This window comes from Musa acuminata, chromosome BXJ1-2 (genome assembly GCF_036884655.1).
Source record: "Musa acuminata AAA Group cultivar baxijiao chromosome BXJ1-2, Cavendish_Baxijiao_AAA, whole genome shotgun sequence".
NCBI classification, from domain to species: Eukaryota; Viridiplantae; Streptophyta; class Magnoliopsida; order Zingiberales; family Musaceae; genus Musa; species Musa acuminata.
This window is the reverse complement of record NC_088328.1, coordinates 23,509,498-23,531,195: the sequence shown is the minus strand read 5'-3', so window position 1 is coordinate 23,531,195 and position 21,698 is coordinate 23,509,498. Positions and strand designations below refer to the sequence as shown.

Below are 21,698 nucleotides of genomic sequence, written 5' to 3'. Positions count from 1 at the left end.
GTTACGATATATTCTAATTGTCCAGCATGTTAATTGAGCTTGGAGATGATCAAGATTCACTTATAAGTTTATTTTAGGCTAAAGTATTGGAAAGTCAGAAGGATTCAAATCGACTCTCTAAAAAATTACATTAGAGGCACAAATGATAATGCTCCTTTGATTAAGTTAGTGAGGGTTTGATAGATTCGATCAAATATCGATGTTAGAGGATGTTTAACTAGACAACATTAATCACCCATCAATCGATCATGAGATCATGTGCATTGAACTTGATTATTGTAACGTAACAATTTGTTAAGTCAATTTTTTTTATCAAGACTGACCTTGTAGGGTCGAGTCGACACTCTCATTTATATTATGTCGCCAATCGTATAAGATCGAATCTTGTCTAACATTTAATATAAATAATATGTTAATTAAGTGAAACTAAGGTATCGATCAAAAGGGTATGATGTGTCGATAATGACTTACGTGTCATGCCACTCGTACTTTCATGTAGGTTTTAACTTTTGTAAGAAAGAACTTATCCCCTTTTAAGAGGATGAAGTTATAAAAGGTGATGGAACCCCAACATCACATCTAAAGGTTTATGTTGGAGTTTGGTATTTCATAATCAAGAAAATGTACTGAATGATACATACTCTAAGAACAGCAAACCTACATCAGATACTAAAATTTATAAGCCCGGAAGGTTGTAAGGATTGGACCCAATGCACTCTTCCTAGCACCGGAAGGCTGTCATTTCAGAAACCGTAAACCAATGTTTTGCATCCACAATATACTCAACTATTTGGGAAAATTAAGATCCGTGGTGATTCATACTCGAACTTTGTTGTTTTAATAGCAATCAATGAGTTGAAAATTTAAGATCACCTTCAATCATTTTCGCCTTTTGCCTATCCTGTTGTCATCATCCTCATCACTTTTAGTCTATTATTGTTTCATCATTGTCATCCTCTTCGCCTTTGTCTGTTACTATGCATGTCTTTCATCTTTATTGTCATTTTCTTTTTTCTACCCTGTTATTCTCTCCCTCTAATATGATTTCAATGTATGACAGTGAAGAAAAGCTTGTTAGGATAAAACGTAGGGTATTTAATATTTTTATTTAAAAATTAATAAAATAAAAATATATATATATATTAGGATAAAATTTAGAGAGACACAGGAGTGTGTAATAATTATCTTAAAACATAAGATTTTTACTCAAGACTATCCATCCGATGTGAGGACGATCAGAAAATGATTCGACTAGTTTTTCAGTAATTAAAGATATAATTGAAGATAAAATATAAAAAATAAAAATTGTTTGATTATTTTTTAATTCAATAATTAAAATTATTTAAGATTTTATTCATAGAACCTTGAAATAACCTAAATGTCATCATATGTTCATCAAATGACATGTGCTTTCGTATATAATCATCAAAAAATAATTTTAAAACAATTAAACATAGAAATCAAAACCGAAAGACATAGAGTCTGACGAAAATAGACGAGAGGAAGAGACTATCAAAACGGTGGCAAAAGACCGCATGAGCACAATCGAGGATAAATTAAATAATTACATCGGTTCATGGAGGATGATCGACGTACTTATTTAATTTATCTTCGATTGTGCTCATGTTGTCTCTTGCCACCATTTAAATGTAAAATAATCGTTTAATGTATCAATTCACTGATTGTTTAAAAAAAAAATCAATTTTGAAAAATAGGGTGCACCAAAATAAAAAAAAAAAACCTATAAAATGTGACCTTTTTCCAGAAAAAATTCGGCCAAAGTTTTAAGGACACCCACCGTAACACGAGAAGGTTGACATTTCAGAAACAGTCAACTGATGTTTTAAATCTACAATATACTCAACCATTTGGGAATCCTTCAACATCTGTGGTGATTCATACTCCCACCTTCTTGTCTTGATTACAATCGACGAGTCGAACGCGGCGTTTCGGTTGATCAGACGGCTATAGCTCATTTTAATCTATAAATGTATTGATTCTTGTAGTGACATAGGCAAGGTGATGTCTGCGCGAGACCGTACCTCCAGGATGTGGTGAAGAACGTGTTTACGTGGCATAGCATTAGACCAAAAATAATTGCATGGAACACCATAACTGTTGTACGGTGGACCAGTTCGATCGGACCGTGTGACATGAAATGTTTGCAATCGCCGACGATCTCTGTCACTTATCTTTGCTCGCGAATCGGAACTCTTCTCGTTTATGACGATGAAGGAGACCTCAGCCACTTGCAGCTGCATCGTTCTTAATTCACTGGAAGAGACAACCATTCAGTCGGCAGATCAAGTCCAGAATGGGGGATGAACGGAGGTGATGTGATTGGACGCGGTACATGAATCTGACCCACCCACAACTCGACCCAGAGACTCGCTGCGTCGAGAATGTGGGCCATGGTTAAGTTAGGCGCGGCTTCTGCGGCTGTCAACCGACACGACGGCGCTCTTCCTCCTCCGCGGAGCAAGGCAGGACATGTGCTGCAGACCCCACATGAGCTTCCGGGAAACCAACAAGAGCCGACTCCGATGGCTAAGATTGGGTTAGGGGATCGAATCATCTCGATCCGGCGGCTTGGACCCATCACCTCGTGGGCTGTTCCCTGACCAACCGGGCCTTTACATGTGATTCGCTCTATGGGCTTTCTCGGTCCCATGTCTGTCGATCTCGCATCCCTCGATCAAAGGAGAAACGGTGGGTTTATCTGCCACAGGGAGATCCAGTCGGGAGGAGACAGTGAGGTCTCGACTGTCTCTCGTCTAAGACGACAGCAAAGCTGTGAAGTTTAGTATGACCGAAGTCGCCATCGCGACACCCTCGCATGCACATGGCGCAGCATCTCTGTGGCCCTCGAGGACACATCTGATAAGACGGCATCGATCTCTTGGGGGAGGCACCGGCGCGGAGATTCCACCCGTTTACTGCCTGCGTGGCTAAAGATCGTAGCGCTTGTTATCCTGGATAGGGACACGCCCCCCTCCTTCGCAGAACCACCTCCGAGCGTACTTTAATGCACCCACGCCTTCTGCTATCTTTGCTGTCTTTTACCAACCTCAAGCTTTGTGGAATTATTCCCCCTCCTTTGTTCCATTAGTGTTTTTACCCGTCGATTGGGGAAGACGAGTGGGATCGTATTATAATGAGTTTAGCGAAATTAATGTCTCTTTCGCTTACGTAGACACCAATCCGGCGTAGCGGGTGGTGGTCAGCTCGATTCCCGCCGGTGGAGTCGTGAGAGCGAGACAATAGCAAGTTGACGGATGGGATCTGAACTGACGAAACTACCCTTGCATGTTCTCGCCTGACCGGCGTGGCGCGCGAGGTAGGGGGGCAGCCCCACGTGATCGGGAGGCGGTGCACGCCTCCCCCAGTTGGTGGTGGCGAATTGCAGAAGGGAGGCGTCATCCCGCGCGAGACAGCGTTCGAAAGGGCGGCCCATCCGCACGTGGCAAAGGCCAGTTTGAGGCAGCGGAGAGCAATGCGCGGTTGGCATTCTCGATATTGCGCTAGCATCGGGGGGCTTTTTGCTGCCATACACACCATAAAAAGGGCCAAAGCGTCTTCGGTACAACCATTCCCTCCCTGGCCTCCTCCACCACCTCCTCTCTCTCCTTGCGCGCTGCAACCCTCGAAGAATGAAGAAGATGATGCATTGCGCTGCGGCGATCCTACTGCTCTGCTCCGCCGTTCCTATTGCCTTGGCCATAACCGATGGTTAGCCTGCGTCTCCCTGTTCTTATTTCTACTCCTCGAATCTACTTGCTGCGCTCGGTGTTTACTGCATTTTCTTAGTTTGATTTACTTGTCACCAGCCATTCACTCTGCTACAAAAATCTTTCGTGTTCCAGTAATTTATTTGTATTCTTCTTCTTCACTTCCCTTCCTAGTTTGAGCGCGTGCTCTGACTTCCAAGAAGGTGCTACGGCCAATAAACAAAAGTCATTCCCTCCCTCGTACTTAACAATTTCGCTTCGATTGGAAGCTGCTAAATAGGCATATCTAAATTATTACCCTGGAAAGAAAGCAACGCCACAGCATAAAATAAAATGCATGTTTGTATCCCTTCTCTCCATGCCTCATGAACCAAATCTACCATGGACTTACTCGTACCTGCGAGTTAATCATATTGCCGTCATCCCGACATATATTTGGAGCCGAGAACGACGGAAAATACGGTCTGACGACACGAGTTGGTGGCTCCGTAGGTAGCTGGAGCAATAGATGCCCTCGCTCAAACTGTGTTGCATGTAAGGCAAAACTTGGGTACGGGTCGGCCGACTAACTTTTTGCTGACACTCGATGAGTTGATGCCTGTCAGCACTTGTACTTTTGACGAACAGATGAAAGAAGGTTCACATGGGTGTCGTCCTCCGACAATAAAATAATATGGCCGATCCATTCATCTTTCTGAAACCACGGTGTCCGTTTGCCTGCCTTTGTCGGGGCAGTTTCATCTTCAAATCCAAATCCAGATCTAATCTTTTACTTGTTAGCTAATTGATTGCACGCGTGATGCGATTACAGGTCTGGTGCCAAATGGGAACTTCGAGGCGAAGCCGAAGGCGTCGGACCTGAATGGGACGCAGGTGATGAGCCGCTACGCCATCCCGCAGTGGGAGATCTCCGGCTTCGTGGAGTACATCGAGTCGGGGCACAAGCAGGGGGACATGCTGCTGGTGGTGCCGGAGGGCGCGTACGCCGTCCGGCTAGGTAACGAGGCGTCCATCAAGCAGAAGCTCAAGGTGGTTAAGGGCATGTACTACTCCATCACCTTCAGCGCCGCCCGCACCTGCGCCCAGGACGAGCGCCTCAACGTGTCGGTCACCCCCGACTCCGGCCTGCTCCCCATCCAGACCACGTACGGCAGCGATGGCTGGGACTCCTACGCCTGGGCCTTCCGCGCCGCCTTGGAGGAGGTCCACCTCGTCATCCACAATCCCGGCGTCGAGGAGGACCCCGCCTGCGGCCCTCTCATCGACTCCGTCGCCATCAAAACCCTCTATCCGCCAAAGCTCACCGGCGGTAAGTGATGGACACACACACAGGCACAAGCACCCACACTCTTTTAGCTCGTCGGTCGAGCTGATCGATCGCGTCTGTGCATGCATGCATTGATTTGCTTTGCTCCCTTCCTCTTGGCATTGGTGCAGACAACTTGTTGAAGAACCGTGACTTCGAGGAAGGGCCATATGTGCTGCCCAACACCACCTGGGGCGTGCTGATCCCGCCCAACATCGAGGACGACCACTCCCCGCTGCCCGGATGGACGGTGGAGTCCCTCAAGGCCGTCAAGTACATCGACTCCGACCACTTCTCGGTGCCCCGGGGCAAGCGCGCCGTGGAGCTGGTGGCCGGGAAGGAGAGCGCCCTCGCCCAGGTGGCGCGCACCGTCCCGGGGAAGGTCTACGCGTTGGCCTTCTCCATCGGCGACGCGGGCAACGGCTGCGTGGGGTCTATGGTGGTGGAGGCGTTCGCGGGCCGCGGCACCGCGAAGATCCCCTACGAGTCCAAGGGCACCGGCGGGTACAAGCGCGGGGTGCTCCGGTTCACGGCCGTGGCGGAGCGCACCCGCGTCGTGTTCTTCAGCACCTTTTACCACACGAAGGTCGACGGCTCGCTCTGCGGTCCTTCGCTGGACGACGTGTCCCTGTTGAGCGTCCGGAGCCCCGTGCGCCGGGACTGAACCACCGAGAAGGGCTTTTAAGTTATTAATGCCTCGAACCCTTCGACTTCCATCCCTACCCGCTCATCATTAATACCGGGATTATATTCTGATGCATCATCATGTAATCAATCAACCCTATATGTGCTGCGAGTGATCCAGTAATTATATGATCTGTGATGTACTCCAATTTTAACACATGAGTACTTGCACTCGGTCCACGAATCTGACCCAACCCGACCCAATTGGGAAATACTCAATCGAACCCGGTTCACATCCCTTTACACATCAATCCAGCTTGAACGGTCCGGATGCTGGCGTCATATAATGGATGCTCTCGAGACCGTTTGAAGCATCTTGCTTCCTAAAACAACTACGCCCTCTTCCCCGTGCGCTATCCTCCTCCCCTCTCTCGCCCGTCGCTCTGCTCTGCACTTTGGATGCTCGAATCCTCTCTCCTCCTTCCCCATCGACTCCACGGGAGGCGATCTGATGGTAGAGCCTTCAAGAACACAACTCTCGTCTACTGCCGATGGAGATTTTGGTTTGTCTGTTCGGGTTTTCGCTATAATTGCCTTGACTATATATACTATTCCTTGGTATTCATTCCTTTTGTTCTGTCTTATATCCATGCGCACATTTCTCTTGCATGAACAGTCGGAGGTTGTGCAACGGGTCGAGAAAGATCTCCCGATCCACCCTAATTAATGCATTACGAGAACTGATTCTTACTGCTTAATGTCCTTACAGCGACTGTTAAGTAGGTTCACGCCTGAGGCAGGTGGTCAGCGCAAAAAAGGGGCTCTGGTGCCTACTGCAAAGCCAGATGCGAAGACTGGTGGAGGCGAAGCTGAACGAAGTGATTCTGATGATTCATTGGAACCTGAAAGGTAGCATAGATTTCTGATGCCCGTACTGTCATGTATTCTTGCCCAAAACAAGGTACCTATACACAGTAATGTATCTGCCTCATTAACCATGCTGCTTTCCCTTTGCATGTCCTCCTGTCCTATCATCTTTTCAGGGAAAAATAAGCAAATCCATGGACTCTGATCATGCCCGGGCCAAGAACCGACACCTCTTGCGTCAGCCTGAATAATGTTTAAGAAAAATTAAGATCCCGCTATGATGCCACAGAAAGCTCCACCTGTTGATCATAGCTGAAACCAAAGAACAATTATTGAACACAAGGATTTGAAAGATCCACCAATCAATACATGATCATAGACTTACAAAAAGAACACTAATCATGTTCAGCGTGTGAGCCATTTTTGTTCAGGAAGACCATATATGCATGCAATTTCAATGAATGATTGTTAGCGGCCTATAACTCAGAATACGTCAACCAGATGAACAAGGACTATCAGGAGCTGTTGTGCAAAATATCGTTTATGGAGTGTCATAAACTTGTTTCAGATCCATACATGACTTTGTTTCCTAGAGCATCTTATTTTCACCTGTTTCAGGTTTCAGACATAGTTTTACTCAAGTAAATCTCTTTATTCTGTCTTAGTGGTACTCCAAAAAATGATTGTGTAGTAGGATAAAGACAACCACAAAGAAGGCATACCATAAGATGAATCATGCATAACCCTTCCCAAGACAGTTCAAGCATCTCTGGATTCTGGTAAAAGAGAGTTCAAGGAGATCGTCAGTGAAAATAAATGAGATGAGCGACCATTTATTTGCTTAGAGTTTTCTTGAGTAAACGCAATTCCCTACAACCCTTTCAGGTAAAATAGTAGATAAGACCGACTTACCAAATTACTACCTAGCAAATCTATTAAATTGGAAGTGAAATTCCATTGATGTCAGTCAGCAAAAAATAAAATAAAATTTGAGAGAGTGCAAGTTCATAAAAGACTGACCTGTTTCCTTCACAGGTAGGGCAGAGACAAGGGTTGATAACTATAGGATCATACAAAGGAGACCACTCGATGGTGGATTTCCCATTGCATAACTTGCATCCATAGAAGCCTTTCCCTTTACATGCCAAACAAGGCAGGGCCACCTTCTTCTACAGTTATTTTGTAGGAAAGAAACATTCTAACTTATCAAAAATAGATTCAAGGGTTGAAGCACAAGGAATTAAGCAAGCAAGAAAAACTAATAAAGGCATCTCTAAATATTCACCCGCTTAGCTTCTGCTAAGGATTGCAGGGATCGCATAGCCACAGAAGAAGCGAGGGACAGAGTGAACAAGCCCCCGAAGACGAATGCTGTAGCAGTCCCAAGAACTCGCCATGGTGGAGGGATCCTTCCTCCAGGCATTCTTTCTCCTCTGCAATGTAATATGATAAGGCAAAAAGTCATGAGATACACACACACACACACACACACACACACACATATATATATATATATATATATATATATATATATATATATATAACCATAACTTGAATCAGTAGTTCACTCAGTTAAGGTAAATAGCAAATTCTTTCACTCCACAAAAAAAGATGATGAGTCGAGGAAACTGCCTCCACCTCCCTCCCTGCTTCCATTGTGATTAATTACTAATGAAGACAGACAAGGGAAGAAGCTATTGCTTTAAGGGTAGAAAATAAGAGATGTATACTCACCAAAAAAAGGGAAAAAGGAAAAGGCAAAGAACAGAAAAAGGAACAAGTTTGTACACCAAAAGAAAGTGAAAGTAAATGACCAAGCATTTCTTTTCTCAAGGGACTCCAACATCAATATCGTGCCGAAAGGAAAAATAATTGTGCAAATAACAATACTAGATAATGTACCTTATCACAACCCAGTGAAATGAAATCTAAGGAGTAATCTTGTTCGAGATGAAGATGGACCAGGTGGTAATTCTATTATATTTTGGTCTATCATGGATGGTATCCCGAGCAGCCATCAAAGAGTTGAAGTTGCTATGTCTACTGCAGGCTAATTATAGATTATTCCCTGTAGTTAGACCTCCTTAACATTATGATCCTTAGATTTAAAAAATTTATATTAAAATCCCTATAGTTATGAAAATGAAACATCTAGGTCCATTTACTTTAACGCTATCGATTTTACCGATAGAAACACGAAAACAATAGACAAAAAAGTAATTTCAATATTCTAGTTTGTGGTGATAGACAACATCGGTGGAGGCGGATGGCTGCTGTGGATGAGGAGAGCGACGATGAGAGATGAGGGCTGCTCTACATCTATGTTGGCGCCACTCTGCATTTGTGCCGGTGCTGATGCAAATGTCGAGCAACCCTTTCGTCACTCGACAACTATGTTGACGCCGATGCCGATGCAAATGCAGAACGGTGAAAGGGCTACTCACTACGTCGACGTCGATGCAGTTGCCGAGCAACGTCGCTCTGTATCTATGTCGGCGTCGATACAGATGTTGAGAGGCTATTTCATCACTTAGCAACTGCGTCGACGTTAATGTAGAGAGCGGCCCTTTCGCCGCTCTACATCTTCGTTGGCGTCGACGCAGTTGCCGAGTGACAAAAGGGCCACTCGGTATCTACATCGTCGACCCTTTCGCCATTGGGCAATTGCGTCGACGCCAATGCAGATGCAGAGCGACAAAAGGATCGCTCGACAACTATGTCGACATCGATGCAGATGCAAAGCAGTAAAAGGATCACTCGACAACTACGTCAACGTGAACGCAGATGCAAAACGACCCTCATCTCTTGCCACCGCTCTCCTCATCCACAGCAGCACCCGAGGCCCCCAATGGTGTCGTCGTCCGTCACCACCAACTGGAATATTAAAATTACTTTTTTATCTATTGTTTTTGTATTTTCGTGGATAAAACCGATGGTGCTAAGATAAAAAAATTTAGATGTTTCACTTTCATAAGTACAAGGATTCCAATTTAGATTTTTTAAGAATAGGGACCAAGATGCCTAACGAGGTCTACGTACATAGGGATAATATGTAATTAGTCCATCTACTGCCTTCCCTTCTTTAGGATAAAATAAACCAGAAGAAAACTAGCATCCACCACACATTCTTAATACAGAAGAAGTGGTAATCCCTCGTATAGAACAAACTTTTTTTTTCTGAATTTTTTTTTGTTGAAAAATTCAAGGTAAATAATAGCAATCTCAGACTCGATCATCCTAAATGTTTAGAATGTGAATATGAAATTGAAACACATACATCTCAGAGACAAATCACTCAATAAACTAGATGGATATACAGAAAGACGACATCCTAGATGGATTAACTGCGGGTTAATCACAGAACAATTGAATCGGCATCGGAATCCATGACCAGTCGCAATGCAACGGATCTACTTAATCGATTGATAAATCATAAGCACTGTTAGTAGATTTCAACAACATATGCATAAGATCGAGAGAGCCTAAAACCTCCGGAATCGCTCCAAACCAGCGGAGAGAGACTTCTGGCCCCGAAACCTGCGATGGAAGGAGGGACGGGTGGAGAGCAAGGATTACCGGCGACAAACGGAGGCGCAACCGAGAGCGGAAGGCGCGCGATTGACCGGGAATTAGCGGGATGGCGGTGGAAGCGGCTTCGGCAATAGGTTTAGGATCGAGTTCAGTCGCAGCTGAGAAGTTTCTGGATGATGTTTTCTTGGCCATACACGTGGGAAGAGATCGGGAAAGGCCGCGGGAAGATTGGTTCATCGAACCTCAACCGGTAGCAATTTTGAGTTCCCAAACGGTGAAACAATCACAATGCGTTCCGCTTTGTAACCTAAAAACAAAAGTGAAATGACGCATCTACCCTTCCCAATTTAGGAAAAACCCCTTCAAATATTTAGTTTTTCGAACATAAATAATATTTCAAATAAATTTTAAATTAATTAACACATTTTGTTATGTCAAGTGATGGTGATTAATTACATTAATCTTTTTAGTCTCTGTGCTTTGTACCGATAAAGACCAAAATTACTAACTTTGAAAGGTTATTACACACTGACACACACAGACACGAAAAACTGTCATCTTGTGTTTCCAATCACATTTTTGGTATTAAACATTAAAATATCATTTGTATTAATTAGCAGTGCCAAATATTCCCCCAAAAGGGAAAAGTGACTCTTCTGTTGGTTCTGCCTCTGCCACTGCCTACAGAAGGGATTTCATGCAAATTAAATAATGTACGCATGAAAAGTTTGGTTGGTTGGTTGGTTGATTACTTGGGCGGATGTTGGGATAGTATTCATTCATGTTGGCTGGCGTGATACGTGGCGGCGGTTCCTCCTTATCCTCTACACACTGACATGATCGGAACCAGCCTTTTGCCAAAGGAGAGGACCAAACCAATGCAAGCAGCACCCAATGGCGATGGAGGGAGACATGCCGAGCCCACCGGCGTCACCGATCGCTGGCAGTAGCATCCCACTTGTGAGCCACTCGGGGAAGGCGTCTCCTTCTATTCCTGTACTAGTCGTCGTAGTAGCAGACATCCTCCTCCCTCTCACCCCTTCCTTCTCTATCGCACGCCATCAAAAGTTGGAATCTCCATGCACACTCACTCGTAGATGCTCTCGTCGGCTGCCATTTATCATACATAGATTCAACCGCATGCTCGATGCGGTGAACCAAACCCTTCGATGTGCTTCTTGCGCCACGAGCATCACGAGCTGAAACTAGAAAAGAACTTGCATGTGTCGAACATGGTTGCATGCGCTAAGAATCCAATGCGATGCAATGCATAAAACAAGTGTCGATTAATCAATCGAAAGGGGTCTGTGGTATGTTGGTGACATGAATTAACGCATCTTCTTGAGAACATCAATTGATAACGTGGCTACTCCGCAAGCGAAAAGGAACTTGGATTTGTGGGAACTCGAGGCATTTACCTTAAATTTCGAGGGGTCTATATGCAGATAATTCTTACTCGAGCATATTCATTGTTTCTTCTTTGGAAAATGAATCCAGACTGCAACAGTGTATGATGAGGCATCTTATTACATTCCTATATGACGAGGAGTGAGTGAATGCATATGCAGAGTAGTTCTGATACAGCATCTCATATAAATTAGACAATATTTCATTTAAAATTAGGAGGACAAGACAGCTCCTGAAGAGATGCCATTCCACCCACTGTTCATCAACAGAAGCTGAAAGTTATTTGGATCGGGGAGCAATTAAGCGGCTCGCGTTTTAACAGTTTCATGCGATATCTGTAAAGGAAGAACTTCCACAGATTCGCATTAGTTATCATCGCGAACACGGATCATCGATCGCTACTATTACCCAGATTACGACAACCACACATTAATCCGTGTCAACATGTAAACGCAGGAGCGCGCAGTGGTGGAGATGGAGACGATCGAGCCGCACACATCTTTTCAGAATAAGAGGCGAGAGGGAAGGAGAAAGAGGTTCCATGTCACGGCGAGCCACGTTCCTTGAGGGAGAGGACGGCGGGGCTCCACCTCGCCGCCACGCGTTCTCCTGGTGTCTCGCACATGAACATGTGATGTGGGTTTACACAGGTGCGGATGGGAGCGAGAGAACATGAGCTCCCCACATAAGACCTGCCTTGGGTTTTCTTTCTGAGCTTTAGCAAAGTGTGGGGGAATCGCATAAAGAGAGAGAAGGACGCTAGGTCCGAACTATAATGTAAAATTCCTCCAATCAATCACATGAGTTTGTCCATGCTTGCCCTTCCTCAGCCCTTCTCTCTCTATATATCCAGTATCCAGCACAGCGTTAGCCTCCCCATATTCCATTCTAACCTGCAGATACAGAGATAGTCTCGGTGCATCGTCTCGCCTACTCTCTCTCTCTCTCTCTCCCTCCCTCCCTCTTTACAAGTCTCGCCTTTCGATTTAGGCGGGCCACAAGAGAACAATTCTCGCGTTGCATGCACTGCTATCACCTACAGGAGACCACCTTCCTTATAAAAGCCCACGCCACCTAAACCACCAGAAACCAAGCCACCAACTTCGCTCAAGAGATCCATCTCCTCTACTCGAGCAACCGTTGCCCGCTTGACATCGATCGATCAGCATTAGAATACACTCCAGAACACAAGTAAGCTCTCGTGGCTTCCATTAAAACATGAGATGAGAGCCATGGTATCGATGTATGGGTTGGTTGTCCTTACAGGGAGAATGAGCAGCGGTCGGAAGCCCGGGGACTGGGTTTGCAGGTCGTGTCAGTACGTCAACTTCTGCCGGCGGGACTCGTGCCAGCGATGCGGGGAGCTCAAGCTGGGCGTGGAGAGGGCGGACTACACCAGCGTCAGCGGGAGCTGGGATGTGAAGCCCGGCGACTGGTACTGCTCCTGCGGCGTCCACAACTACGCCAGCCGTTCCAGCTGCTTCAAGTGCGGCGCAACAAAAGACGACTCTGCTTCCGCGGTGGCGCAGTCTTGGGGTTTCAGATGCAGTGGCGCTTGGTCGTCGGGCTGGAAATCCGGCGACTGGATTTGCACCAGGTATATCACTCCTCCTGCTCCCTCCACCGCACCAATCTCTCCCAGCATGTATAAGATTGCATTGCTCATAAGATAGTATACCACTGTTGTGTGTTAATTCCTGCAACAGGCATGCACACACACAAGAAGCTTATGATATAATCTAGAAGAGCAATTAGGACCACTATTACACAACAGTGGTGTAAAGCAGCGATCACAAGAGATGCCATGTGTTGAGATAACACGACTTTTGTTGTAGTTTTCAGCCACTATTACGTGAATATATTACATGTCAGCTGCGTAAAGTAGCACTCATCCCAAGAGATGCCGTGTGTTGAAGATAGCATGACTTTATTTAAGGTGTTCAGCCACTATCATTACGTGAATATTCCTGGAAGTAGTTGGATCATGGAAAATACATGGATCGATAACCCATATTTCAATGTATATGCATGCATGTAAACTTTGGGGAGGAATATACCGTCTCGACCATGTACAACATAAGCTAAAAGGCAAAGCTATATGTCATGGATTCTCCAACTTTAGCGTAGGCTGCTGATCCCACTTTATTGATGAAACAGATTAGGCTGCAACGAGCACAACTATGCCAGCAGGATGGAATGTTTCCGATGCAATGCACCGAGGGACTACAGTAAGTAATCAGTCTTGTGTTTAGCACTCTGATAACGAAGTCTCCTCTCTCTCTCTCTCATGACTCCGTCTCCCCGTACGTTTCGTTTCAGGTTCAGGATACTAAGCAGAGGAGTAAACCAAGGAGAGTGGAGACTGGACTGAGTGTTGCTGTATCATTATCGTGTAGTTGCGTTGACGTACGAAATGGAAGAAAGGGCGTATGACACCATGTAACTTATAATATACTTATAATATAGACATGAAAGAAGCTTATGGCAATTCCGTCTATTTAATATATATCCATATGTTAAAAGGAGACATGGACCTTTTGGCTTCCTTTTTCTTGTGTATCAACAGTTGTATGGCCCTGCTGCTGTTGCTACTTGACGTGCCATGTCACGTTATTCTCTCAAATTATTGAGTGGTCCACGTCCCAGGGGAGGATATTGTGAGTAGCCAGCCAATGATTTAGCACTCATAATACCAGCTTTTGGGGACGTGAACGATAGTTACAGGGCCTCCTCCTCCTCCTCCTCCTACTTGCATGCAACAGGGGTTGGCTTGATAGTAATAAATTCACTTGCAATGACTTCAACATGTTTTGGATATTAGAATCAAATGAATAATCCGGATATGTGATTCCTAAGCTTGTCAAGACCGTGAACCTGATGATTAGAAGTTTCTAATACATCAGTAGTGAACGTAATGAACAGAACGCTTTCCTTGTGTCGACAATGTGAGAAGCCTTGAGCATACATACAACATATAAAAGGGTCATTTTGGACTATGGTGATATGGGTCCCTCAAGTAGCACCTCAATGTGAATGATGCCAGAGTTATTGGGAAAATCTATTCAAAATTCGAAAAAATCAGTAACGATCTTGCCTTTGTAGAGAGCCACAATGCTGCAAGAAACTTCGGTGCAGGGAAGGAGAACACTGATAGGGGAGTCACCATAAAGTCAGCAGGGATGCAGACTGTGACGCCAGCCATCCCGTGGTGTGACACCCGAAGGTACTCCCCTAAGGGAGTAATGACGACGTGACACTCCACGTCGCCAGTCGAGGGAATGAGCATTAACATCGACCCGACATCACCAACGTCACCCCTCCACAGCCAGCGACTCCCTCGCCCATGCCCTGCACGTTCACCCAAACGCAGGGGGCAACGATCGAGGCCACCCACATCCTGCGACAAGATGGTCCGCCACGCGACCTTAATAGCAATGTCAAATCCCGCCAGAGACACGACCTTGCTCTGACAGACAGGAACATCAGGTAATATCAGACCCAAGCTATAAAGAGTCCAAGGCCCTGAGAAAAGGGCCATTCTGCTCTCGTCCACTAATTAGACCGTCGGAGGGGTCGGGCCGGAGGAACGGTCCGACCTTTGTGCAGGTACACGACGACCGCGCAACCGGGGCGCTGCATCTATCCGCCTCCGAAGACCACGACCCGAGCGGGTTGCCGCGAACCCTTTCTCGAAAGACGTCAAGCTCCTCCTGAGATCCTCGGCATCCGGACCCCAGAACCGAGTCGTACCATTCTGAGGTCATGGCTTAAACTGGTGTAGGCCGCACAGGATCAGGCCGCATCAGATTGGTGCTAGAAGGAAGGCCTGAATGTCGAGCGATCCTCACGCCGGCTCCGCCGGACCCGTCGCCCACGAAGAAGGAGAAATCCCAATGTCAACGCCAGATCGTTATTGGCGCCTGTTCAACGACTTAGGGATGCCACCCCCATTACCCGCGGTCGGCCCCCCGGTCGTACCGCCCGAGGCGTTTTTCGCCCTCGCTAAGCAAGTACACGGAATGGCGGAGATAATGCAGACCGTTGTCCCACTTATTCCCGAAATCAGGCGACTGACAGATCCCCCGGCCGACCCAGCCCAGCGAAAGTCGAGCACGGGACGGGATGCAACCGGTGAAACCCGAGACGGGGCCGTTCACCACGAAAGTTCGCCCGCACGCGTTTCTGACACCATATCGTCCGACACGGCAGACAGCTTCATTAAGGTACAATTCTCCCAGGTCAACCGCCGCCTGGACGAGTTCCGACGTGAGCTCCAGAAATCACGGGACGAATCAAATGAGGGCGCCTCGGGTGGATCCCCTTTCGTTCAGGAAATACAAGAGAAACCCGTTCCCCTCAACTTCAGGGTACCGGCCCTAGAAACATACGACGGCGGCTCCGACCCGGCGGAACATGTCGCCGCGTTCAGAACTCAGATGGCCCTTTACGGCACGTCCGACGCATTGATGTACCGTACATTCCCGACCACCTTCAGAGGACCAGCACGCGCATGGTTTAGCCGGCTGCGCCAATCCTCAATCGCATCTTTCGACCAGTTCGCCAAGGAGTTTGAACAAAACTTCCTTACCAGCGCACGACCTTGGCCTTCCATAGCCGCCCTACTGGCGCTGTCGCAGCACGAGGAGGAGACGCTCGCACAGTTCGTAACACGCTTCGCCGCGGAGATCCGCGGGTATTCGGACACTCACCCTTCTTTGATCATGCAGGCGTTCCTGACGGGGCTGAAACCCTCAAGGTTCTTATGGTCACTAATTGAGAAGCCGCCGTCCACTATCCCTGAGATGCTCCACCGTGCCAACCAATACATCGCCGGCGAAGCGTTAGCGGCTGGAAGACGCACGGTCGGGAAGAAGCCGCGGACCGAGCAATCCCGAACCGCCACCTCGCCGATCGACCCACAACCCCGTCGGAGGCTCGACCATCCCGAGCAACGGCTCCCGAGGCCTCCGCCCCTCCCACTCAACACGCCCCGTACCGAGATCTTTCTCCAAATCAGGGAGAAAGGTCTTTTGCGGCCCCCCAATCCCATGAGAGCTATTTACAAAAATCGGTCGAAATACTGCAGGTTCCACCGAGACCATGGCCATGACACAGAGGACTGCCACGACCTCCAGAACCAGATTGAGGAGCTGATCAAAAGGGGGTACCTCGGCCGCTATCTCAAGGAACCCCGAGAAACGACCTCGCGTCCCCGGATCCCCGTCGAAAGGCAGGTTGATGTCATCATCGGGGGACCGGCGACAGGCGGCAGCAGCTCAAGCGCAAGGAAATCCTATGCCCGGAGCTCGGTCGAGAAACGTCCCCGACCCGAGCTAGAACCCAAAATCTCGTTTGGAGCCGAGGAGGGGGAATGGTCCCATCATGACGACGCTCTGGTGATCTCCATCCAGATCGCCAACGCTTGGGTAAAAAGAGTGATGGTCGACACTGGGAGCTCCGCCGACGTCTTGTACCTCGACGCCTTCAAAAAGCTCGGCTTGCCCACCGAGGACCTCATTCCCATGAGTTCGGCACTCACGGGATTCACTGGAGACTCAATCTCCCCGCTCAGCACCACCACACTCCTTGTCACCATTGGGGAGGAACCAAGAACCAAGACGATAATGACTACGTTCATGGTGGTCAGCCTGCCCTCGGCCTACAACGTCATCCTCGGACGCCCGACGCTCAACAAGCTGAAAGCGGTAGTCTCAACCTACCACTGAGCCATTAAGTTCCCCACCCCGGCAGGGGTCGGAGAGTCACGAAGCGACCCAGGAGAATCGAGAAGGTGCTACCTCACTGCGGTCTCCCTCCCGAAGAGAGTATGCCCCCATATCCCAAACCCTCGAGAAGAGGCCGCCACACCAACCCACCTCGAACCCCCTGAGCAACTCTCCGAGACGACGATAAAGGAGGACCGACCCGGTCAGATTGTGAAAATCGGCGTGGCCCGGCCCAAAGAAAACCAGCTCCAGCTCGTCGAGTTCCTGAAAGAAAATGTCGATGTATTCGCATGGTCGCCCAAGGAAATGCCAGGAATCGATCGGATGGTAGCCGAACACCACCTTAACGTCAATCCCGAGGCCAAGCCCGTGAAGCAAAGACCACGGAGGTTCGCGCCCGACCGGCAGAAGGCGATCAGCGAAGAAATTGACCGGTTAACAGAGGCCGGATTCATTTCCGAAGTGAAGTACCCTCAATGGCTGTCAAATGTAGTCCTCGTTAAAAAGCCTAATGGGAGCTGGCGGATGTGCGTTGACTATACCGACCTTAACCGGGTGTGTCCTAAAGACTACTACCCGCTCCCAAGGATAGATCAGTTAGTCGACGCCACCTCGGGTTATGAACTCCTCACCTTCTTGGACGTGTACTCGGGCTACAACCAAATCCACATGGCGCCAAAGGACCAAGAGAATACCGCCTTCATCACCGATAGAGGAATATATTGCTACAGGGTGATGTCGTTCGGCCTGAAGAACACTGGGGCAACCTACCAGAGGATGGTCGACAAGCTATTCAAACGCCAAATTGGCAGGAACATGGAGATATATGTGGACGACATGATCGTAAAGAGCAGAACCGCAGAGGCGCACCTTGCCGACTTGGCGGAAACCTTTCAGACCCTCAGACGATTTAATATGCGTCTAAACCCCGCGAAATGCGTTTTCGGGGTTAGCTCGGGAAGATTCCTCGGTTTCGTCATCCACCAGATGCACTCACCCCGCTCCGTCAAAGAAGTCCAATGCCTTACGGGGAAGCTGGCGGCGCTCAGCAGATTCATATCCAAGTCAGGCGACAGATGCCTACCCTTCTTCCAGGCCCTGCAACAAGCCGATAACTTCACTTGGACCCCCGAGTGCGAGGAAGCTTTTGAAGACCTAAAGACGTACCTTGCCCGCCTGCCCCGACTCGCTTCCCCTCAGCCAGGGGAAACCCTGGGCCTTTACCTGGCGGCGTCAGCGCGTGTGGTCAGCTCGGTACTGGTCCGAGAAGCACCGTCGGAGCAGCATCCTATCTATTACGTCAGCCACGTCCTCGTCGGTGCCGAGGCGCGGTACCCCCCCATCGAAAGGCTGGCTCTGGCGTTGGTAAAGACGGCGCGAAAGCTGCGCCCTTACTTCCAGTCCCACACGGTCAAAGTCATCACCGACCAGCCGCTGTAGAAAATCCTATCCAAGTTCGACATGTCAGGCTGAATGTTACGGTGGTCGGTCGAGCTCAGCGAGTTCGATATCCGATACTCTCCTCGGAACGCCATCAAAGCCCAGGTACTGGCCGACTTCATCTCTGAGCTAACGCCCGAGGATTGTGCAGATGGGCGGAAGGACACTGACTGCGCGTGGACCCTGCACGTCGACGGCTCCGCCATCACCGGCGCAGCCGGGGTCGGACTCGTACTTAAAAGCCCTACTGGAGAAATCTACGAGAGGTCCGTCCGACTGAAATTTCGGGCCACTAACAACGAAGCCGAGTATGAGGCGCTACTACATGGCCTATGCCTCGCCTTGGAAATGCAGGTAGACAATCTCGAGGCGTTCAACGACTCCCAGCTGGTGACAGGGCACGTGAATGCGAGCTACGAGGCCCGGGACCCCACGATGTCATCATACTTGGCAAAAACGCAACGGCTCGCCCGCCTCTTCCGCCGGTTCTCGATCACTCAGGTACCCCGGACCCAGAACGCGGCGGCTGACGCCCTGGCGAAAGGAGCCTCCGCGCGGGGTTTAGAAGAAACCCCCGTGACCGAGCACATAACGACATCTACCATACCGACCTGCGGCGTCATCGAGACTCAAGACCCGCCCAACTGGATGGAGGAGATACTCCGCTTCAAGAAAGACGGGACGGAGCCCGACGACCCGACAGCAGTGAAACGACTAAGGCGAATGCAAGTCTGGTACAGCTTAGTCGGTGGGAAGCTGTACCGTAGGGGTTTCTCACAGCCCCTCTTGCTCTGCCTTGCACCACCTGAGGCCAACACCGTCCTCGCCGAGCTCCACGAGGGAATTTGTGGGGTACATATCGGAGGTCGAACACTGGCCTTCAAAACCCTCCGACAAGGATACTACTGGCCAACGATGCGCCGAGACGCCGCATCATACGTGCAACAGTGCCAACAGTGTCAAAAGCACGCCCGGCTGCAGCATCAACCGGCGGTCCCTCTCAGCCCGATGGAAGTCGCTTGGCCCTTCGCCCAATGGGGACTCGATCTCCTCGGTCATTTCCCTCCGGCTTCGGGGCAATGATGTTTTCTCATTGTCGGGGTTGACTATTTCACAAAATGGGTTGAAGCCGAACCGTTGGCCTCCATCACCGAGAGGCAAGTCCAAAGCTTTACATGGAAGAACATCATCACTCGGTTCGGGATCCCGAAGGCCATTATCACCGACAATGGGGCCCAGTTCAACAACGCCAAGTTTAAGGCTTACTGTTCATCGTATGGAATACAACTGAAGTTTAGCTCGGTGGCACACCCTCAGACCAATGGGCAGGCTGAGGTAATGAATCAGGCGATTCTAGAGGGCCTGAGGAAGAGAGTCTCGGGCGCGCACGGAACCTGGGTAGACGAACTGCCAAGCGTTCTATGGGCGATGCAGACAACCCCGAAGACGGCCTCAGGTGAATCCCCGTTCAGCCTTGCATTCGGGACCGAAGCAGTCCTACCGCCCGAAGTGGTATTCCCAACCTTTCGCACCTCGGATTACAAACAAGAGGACTCCGAGGAAGGCCTGAGAGCGCGCTTAGACCTCCTCGGAGAAAGGAGGACCGAGGCCCACCTACGCACCCTGGCCTATAAAAAGGCCGTGGCGCGAATGTACAACCAAAGAGTTCGTCCTCGCCCAATCAAGATCAGAGATCTCGTCCTCCATAAAGCAGGGGTAACCAACCCGACCCGGGCAGGAGGCAAGCTCGCGCCCAACTGGGAGTGCCCGTACAGGGTCTACGACATGGTCCGAGAAGGGACCTACCGACTCGAAACTATGGAAGGGAGCCGCCTCCCGAGGACTTGGAATGCAGCAAATCTGAAGAAATTCTACCCGTGAGGGAGAACCAAACAAAGACATGTATCACGCGGATGCACGAGACAATAGTCAGAATAAGTCGTCTCCATTATGAAGGATTCATACAAAACGTTGGGTAGGCAATACAAAGACCCGAAAAGCCAACCTGACCAAAAACAAAAAACACGCATCAACACGGAGGGGGCGTCTCGGGCCCGTCATCGAAGGGGATGCTCGCCGGCATATCCACCGCCTCGTCCGATGGGTGATCGGCGAAGGGATCCGACTCCAGCTCCCACTCCGGATGACTCGAGCGGGCGCGAGCATAGGCCACTCGGTATCCGAACTCGTACGTCGCCCGTCCGGACCTCACCAGGCCGCGCTCGAACCCGTCCGATGCCTTGTATTCGGTGATCGCCCTCTCTATCCGCCCGGGCAGAGCCTGTTGTTCCTCCTTCAAGGCTGCCTCGGCGGCCCAAGCGGCCGACCGCGCGGACTCAACGTCGTTGGAGAGCGTTCGGAGTTCATCGTCCAGCATTCGGGCGCGAGCCTGGCTCTCCTCCAGCTCGCCCTTCAGGCGCTTCACCTCTTCATCCAACGTCGCGGCACGCTGCTCGACCGCCGCCACGACCTCCGGGCCGAACGACCGCCTCAGCTCTTGGTTCTCGAGACAAAACGCGGCATAGGTGCTCGATTGTCGTTCGATCAACCGCCCGACATCGAGGACTCGGTCGATCAGCGCCATGGCGTAGTGTTGGCCCTACACGCAGATCAGCATCAACACCTGAAGTGACGGATAAACGAAAAAAGCAAGGATGCCACTCACCCACACCAAGGATTTCGCCGCTCGATCTGCCAACACCTCCGAGGTGGAGCCATAAAGTTCTCTGGCTAGCAACGGGTGGAGCGCCCCCCGGATGAACTCCTGAGCCGTCGATCCGTCGGCCCAGACCTTGCTGTCAGTTTTAAGCCCGGGCCACCGAGGGACGTAGGAGGCTCCTGCTACGCCGGTAGGGAGGCTGGTCATGATCGGGGCCTGGTACTCCTCATCACCCAACCGGCTGACACGGCACAGGTCCCGCATCGACTTCGGGCGTACCGATGCCCCTTGAGCCACCAGCCGGCTCGTCCGCCTCCTTTCCTTTGGCGTTTCCCGAGGCCCCCCCCGACAGGGCGGTCCCCGTCAACCCCGAAGTGCCACGCTCTCGAGCGGCCGAACGCGCAGACACC

General features: G+C 49.4%; 2 protein-coding genes and 1 non-coding gene across 3 annotated transcripts; 2 read left to right on the top strand and 1 right to left on the bottom strand.

The window, feature by feature from the left end:
• The first annotated feature begins 3,572 nt into the window (after nt 1–3,572).
• On the top strand, nt 3,573–5,875 carry LOC135600226 (BIIDXI-like protein At5g11420). The gene is made up of 3 exons (XM_065094126.1): nt 3,573–3,729; nt 4,540–5,037; nt 5,166–5,875. Exons 1-3 carry the CDS (start codon nt 3,651–3,653, stop codon nt 5,696–5,698), a joined length of 1,110 nt encoding a protein of 369 aa, XP_064950198.1. The 5' UTR covers nt 3,573–3,650; the 3' UTR covers nt 5,699–5,875.
• A 653-nt stretch (nt 5,876–6,528) lies between these two features.
• LOC103976041 (uncharacterized) lies at nt 6,529–10,275 on the bottom strand. The gene is made up of 5 exons (XR_671017.3): nt 10,015–10,275; nt 7,811–7,958; nt 7,546–7,694; nt 7,248–7,301; nt 6,529–6,837 (listed from the first exon to the last, which is right to left on the bottom strand). It is a non-coding gene; the product is annotated as an uncharacterized LOC103976041 (transcript).
• A 2,088-nt stretch (nt 10,276–12,363) lies between these two features.
• Nucleotides 12,364–14,022, top strand: LOC135612704 (uncharacterized). The gene is made up of 4 exons (XM_065109302.1): nt 12,364–12,654; nt 12,730–13,060; nt 13,621–13,691; nt 13,783–14,022. The coding sequence occupies exons 2-4, from the start codon at nt 12,735–12,737 to the stop codon at nt 13,794–13,796; spliced, it is 411 nt and encodes a 136-aa protein (XP_064965374.1). The 5' UTR covers nt 12,364–12,654; nt 12,730–12,734; the 3' UTR covers nt 13,797–14,022.
• Nucleotides 14,023–21,698: the final 7,676 nt, after the last annotated feature.

Coding starts and splice junctions, on each gene's coding strand:
- LOC135600226 (XM_065094126.1), top strand. CDS start 3,651: ATGAAGAAGATGATGCATTGCGCTGCGGCGATCCTACTGCTCTGCTCC. Junction 3,730..4,539: donor TGCCTTGGCCATAACCGATG/GTTAGCCTGCGT, acceptor ATGCGATTACAG/GTCTGGTGCCAAATGGGAAC. Junction 5,038..5,165: donor TCCGCCAAAGCTCACCGGCG/GTAAGTGATGGA, acceptor GCATTGGTGCAG/ACAACTTGTTGAAGAACCGT.
- LOC135612704 (XM_065109302.1), top strand. CDS start 12,735: ATGAGCAGCGGTCGGAAGCCCGGGGACTGGGTTTGCAGGTCGTGTCAG. Junction 13,061..13,620: donor GGCGACTGGATTTGCACCAG/GTATATCACTCC, acceptor TTGATGAAACAG/ATTAGGCTGCAACGAGCACA.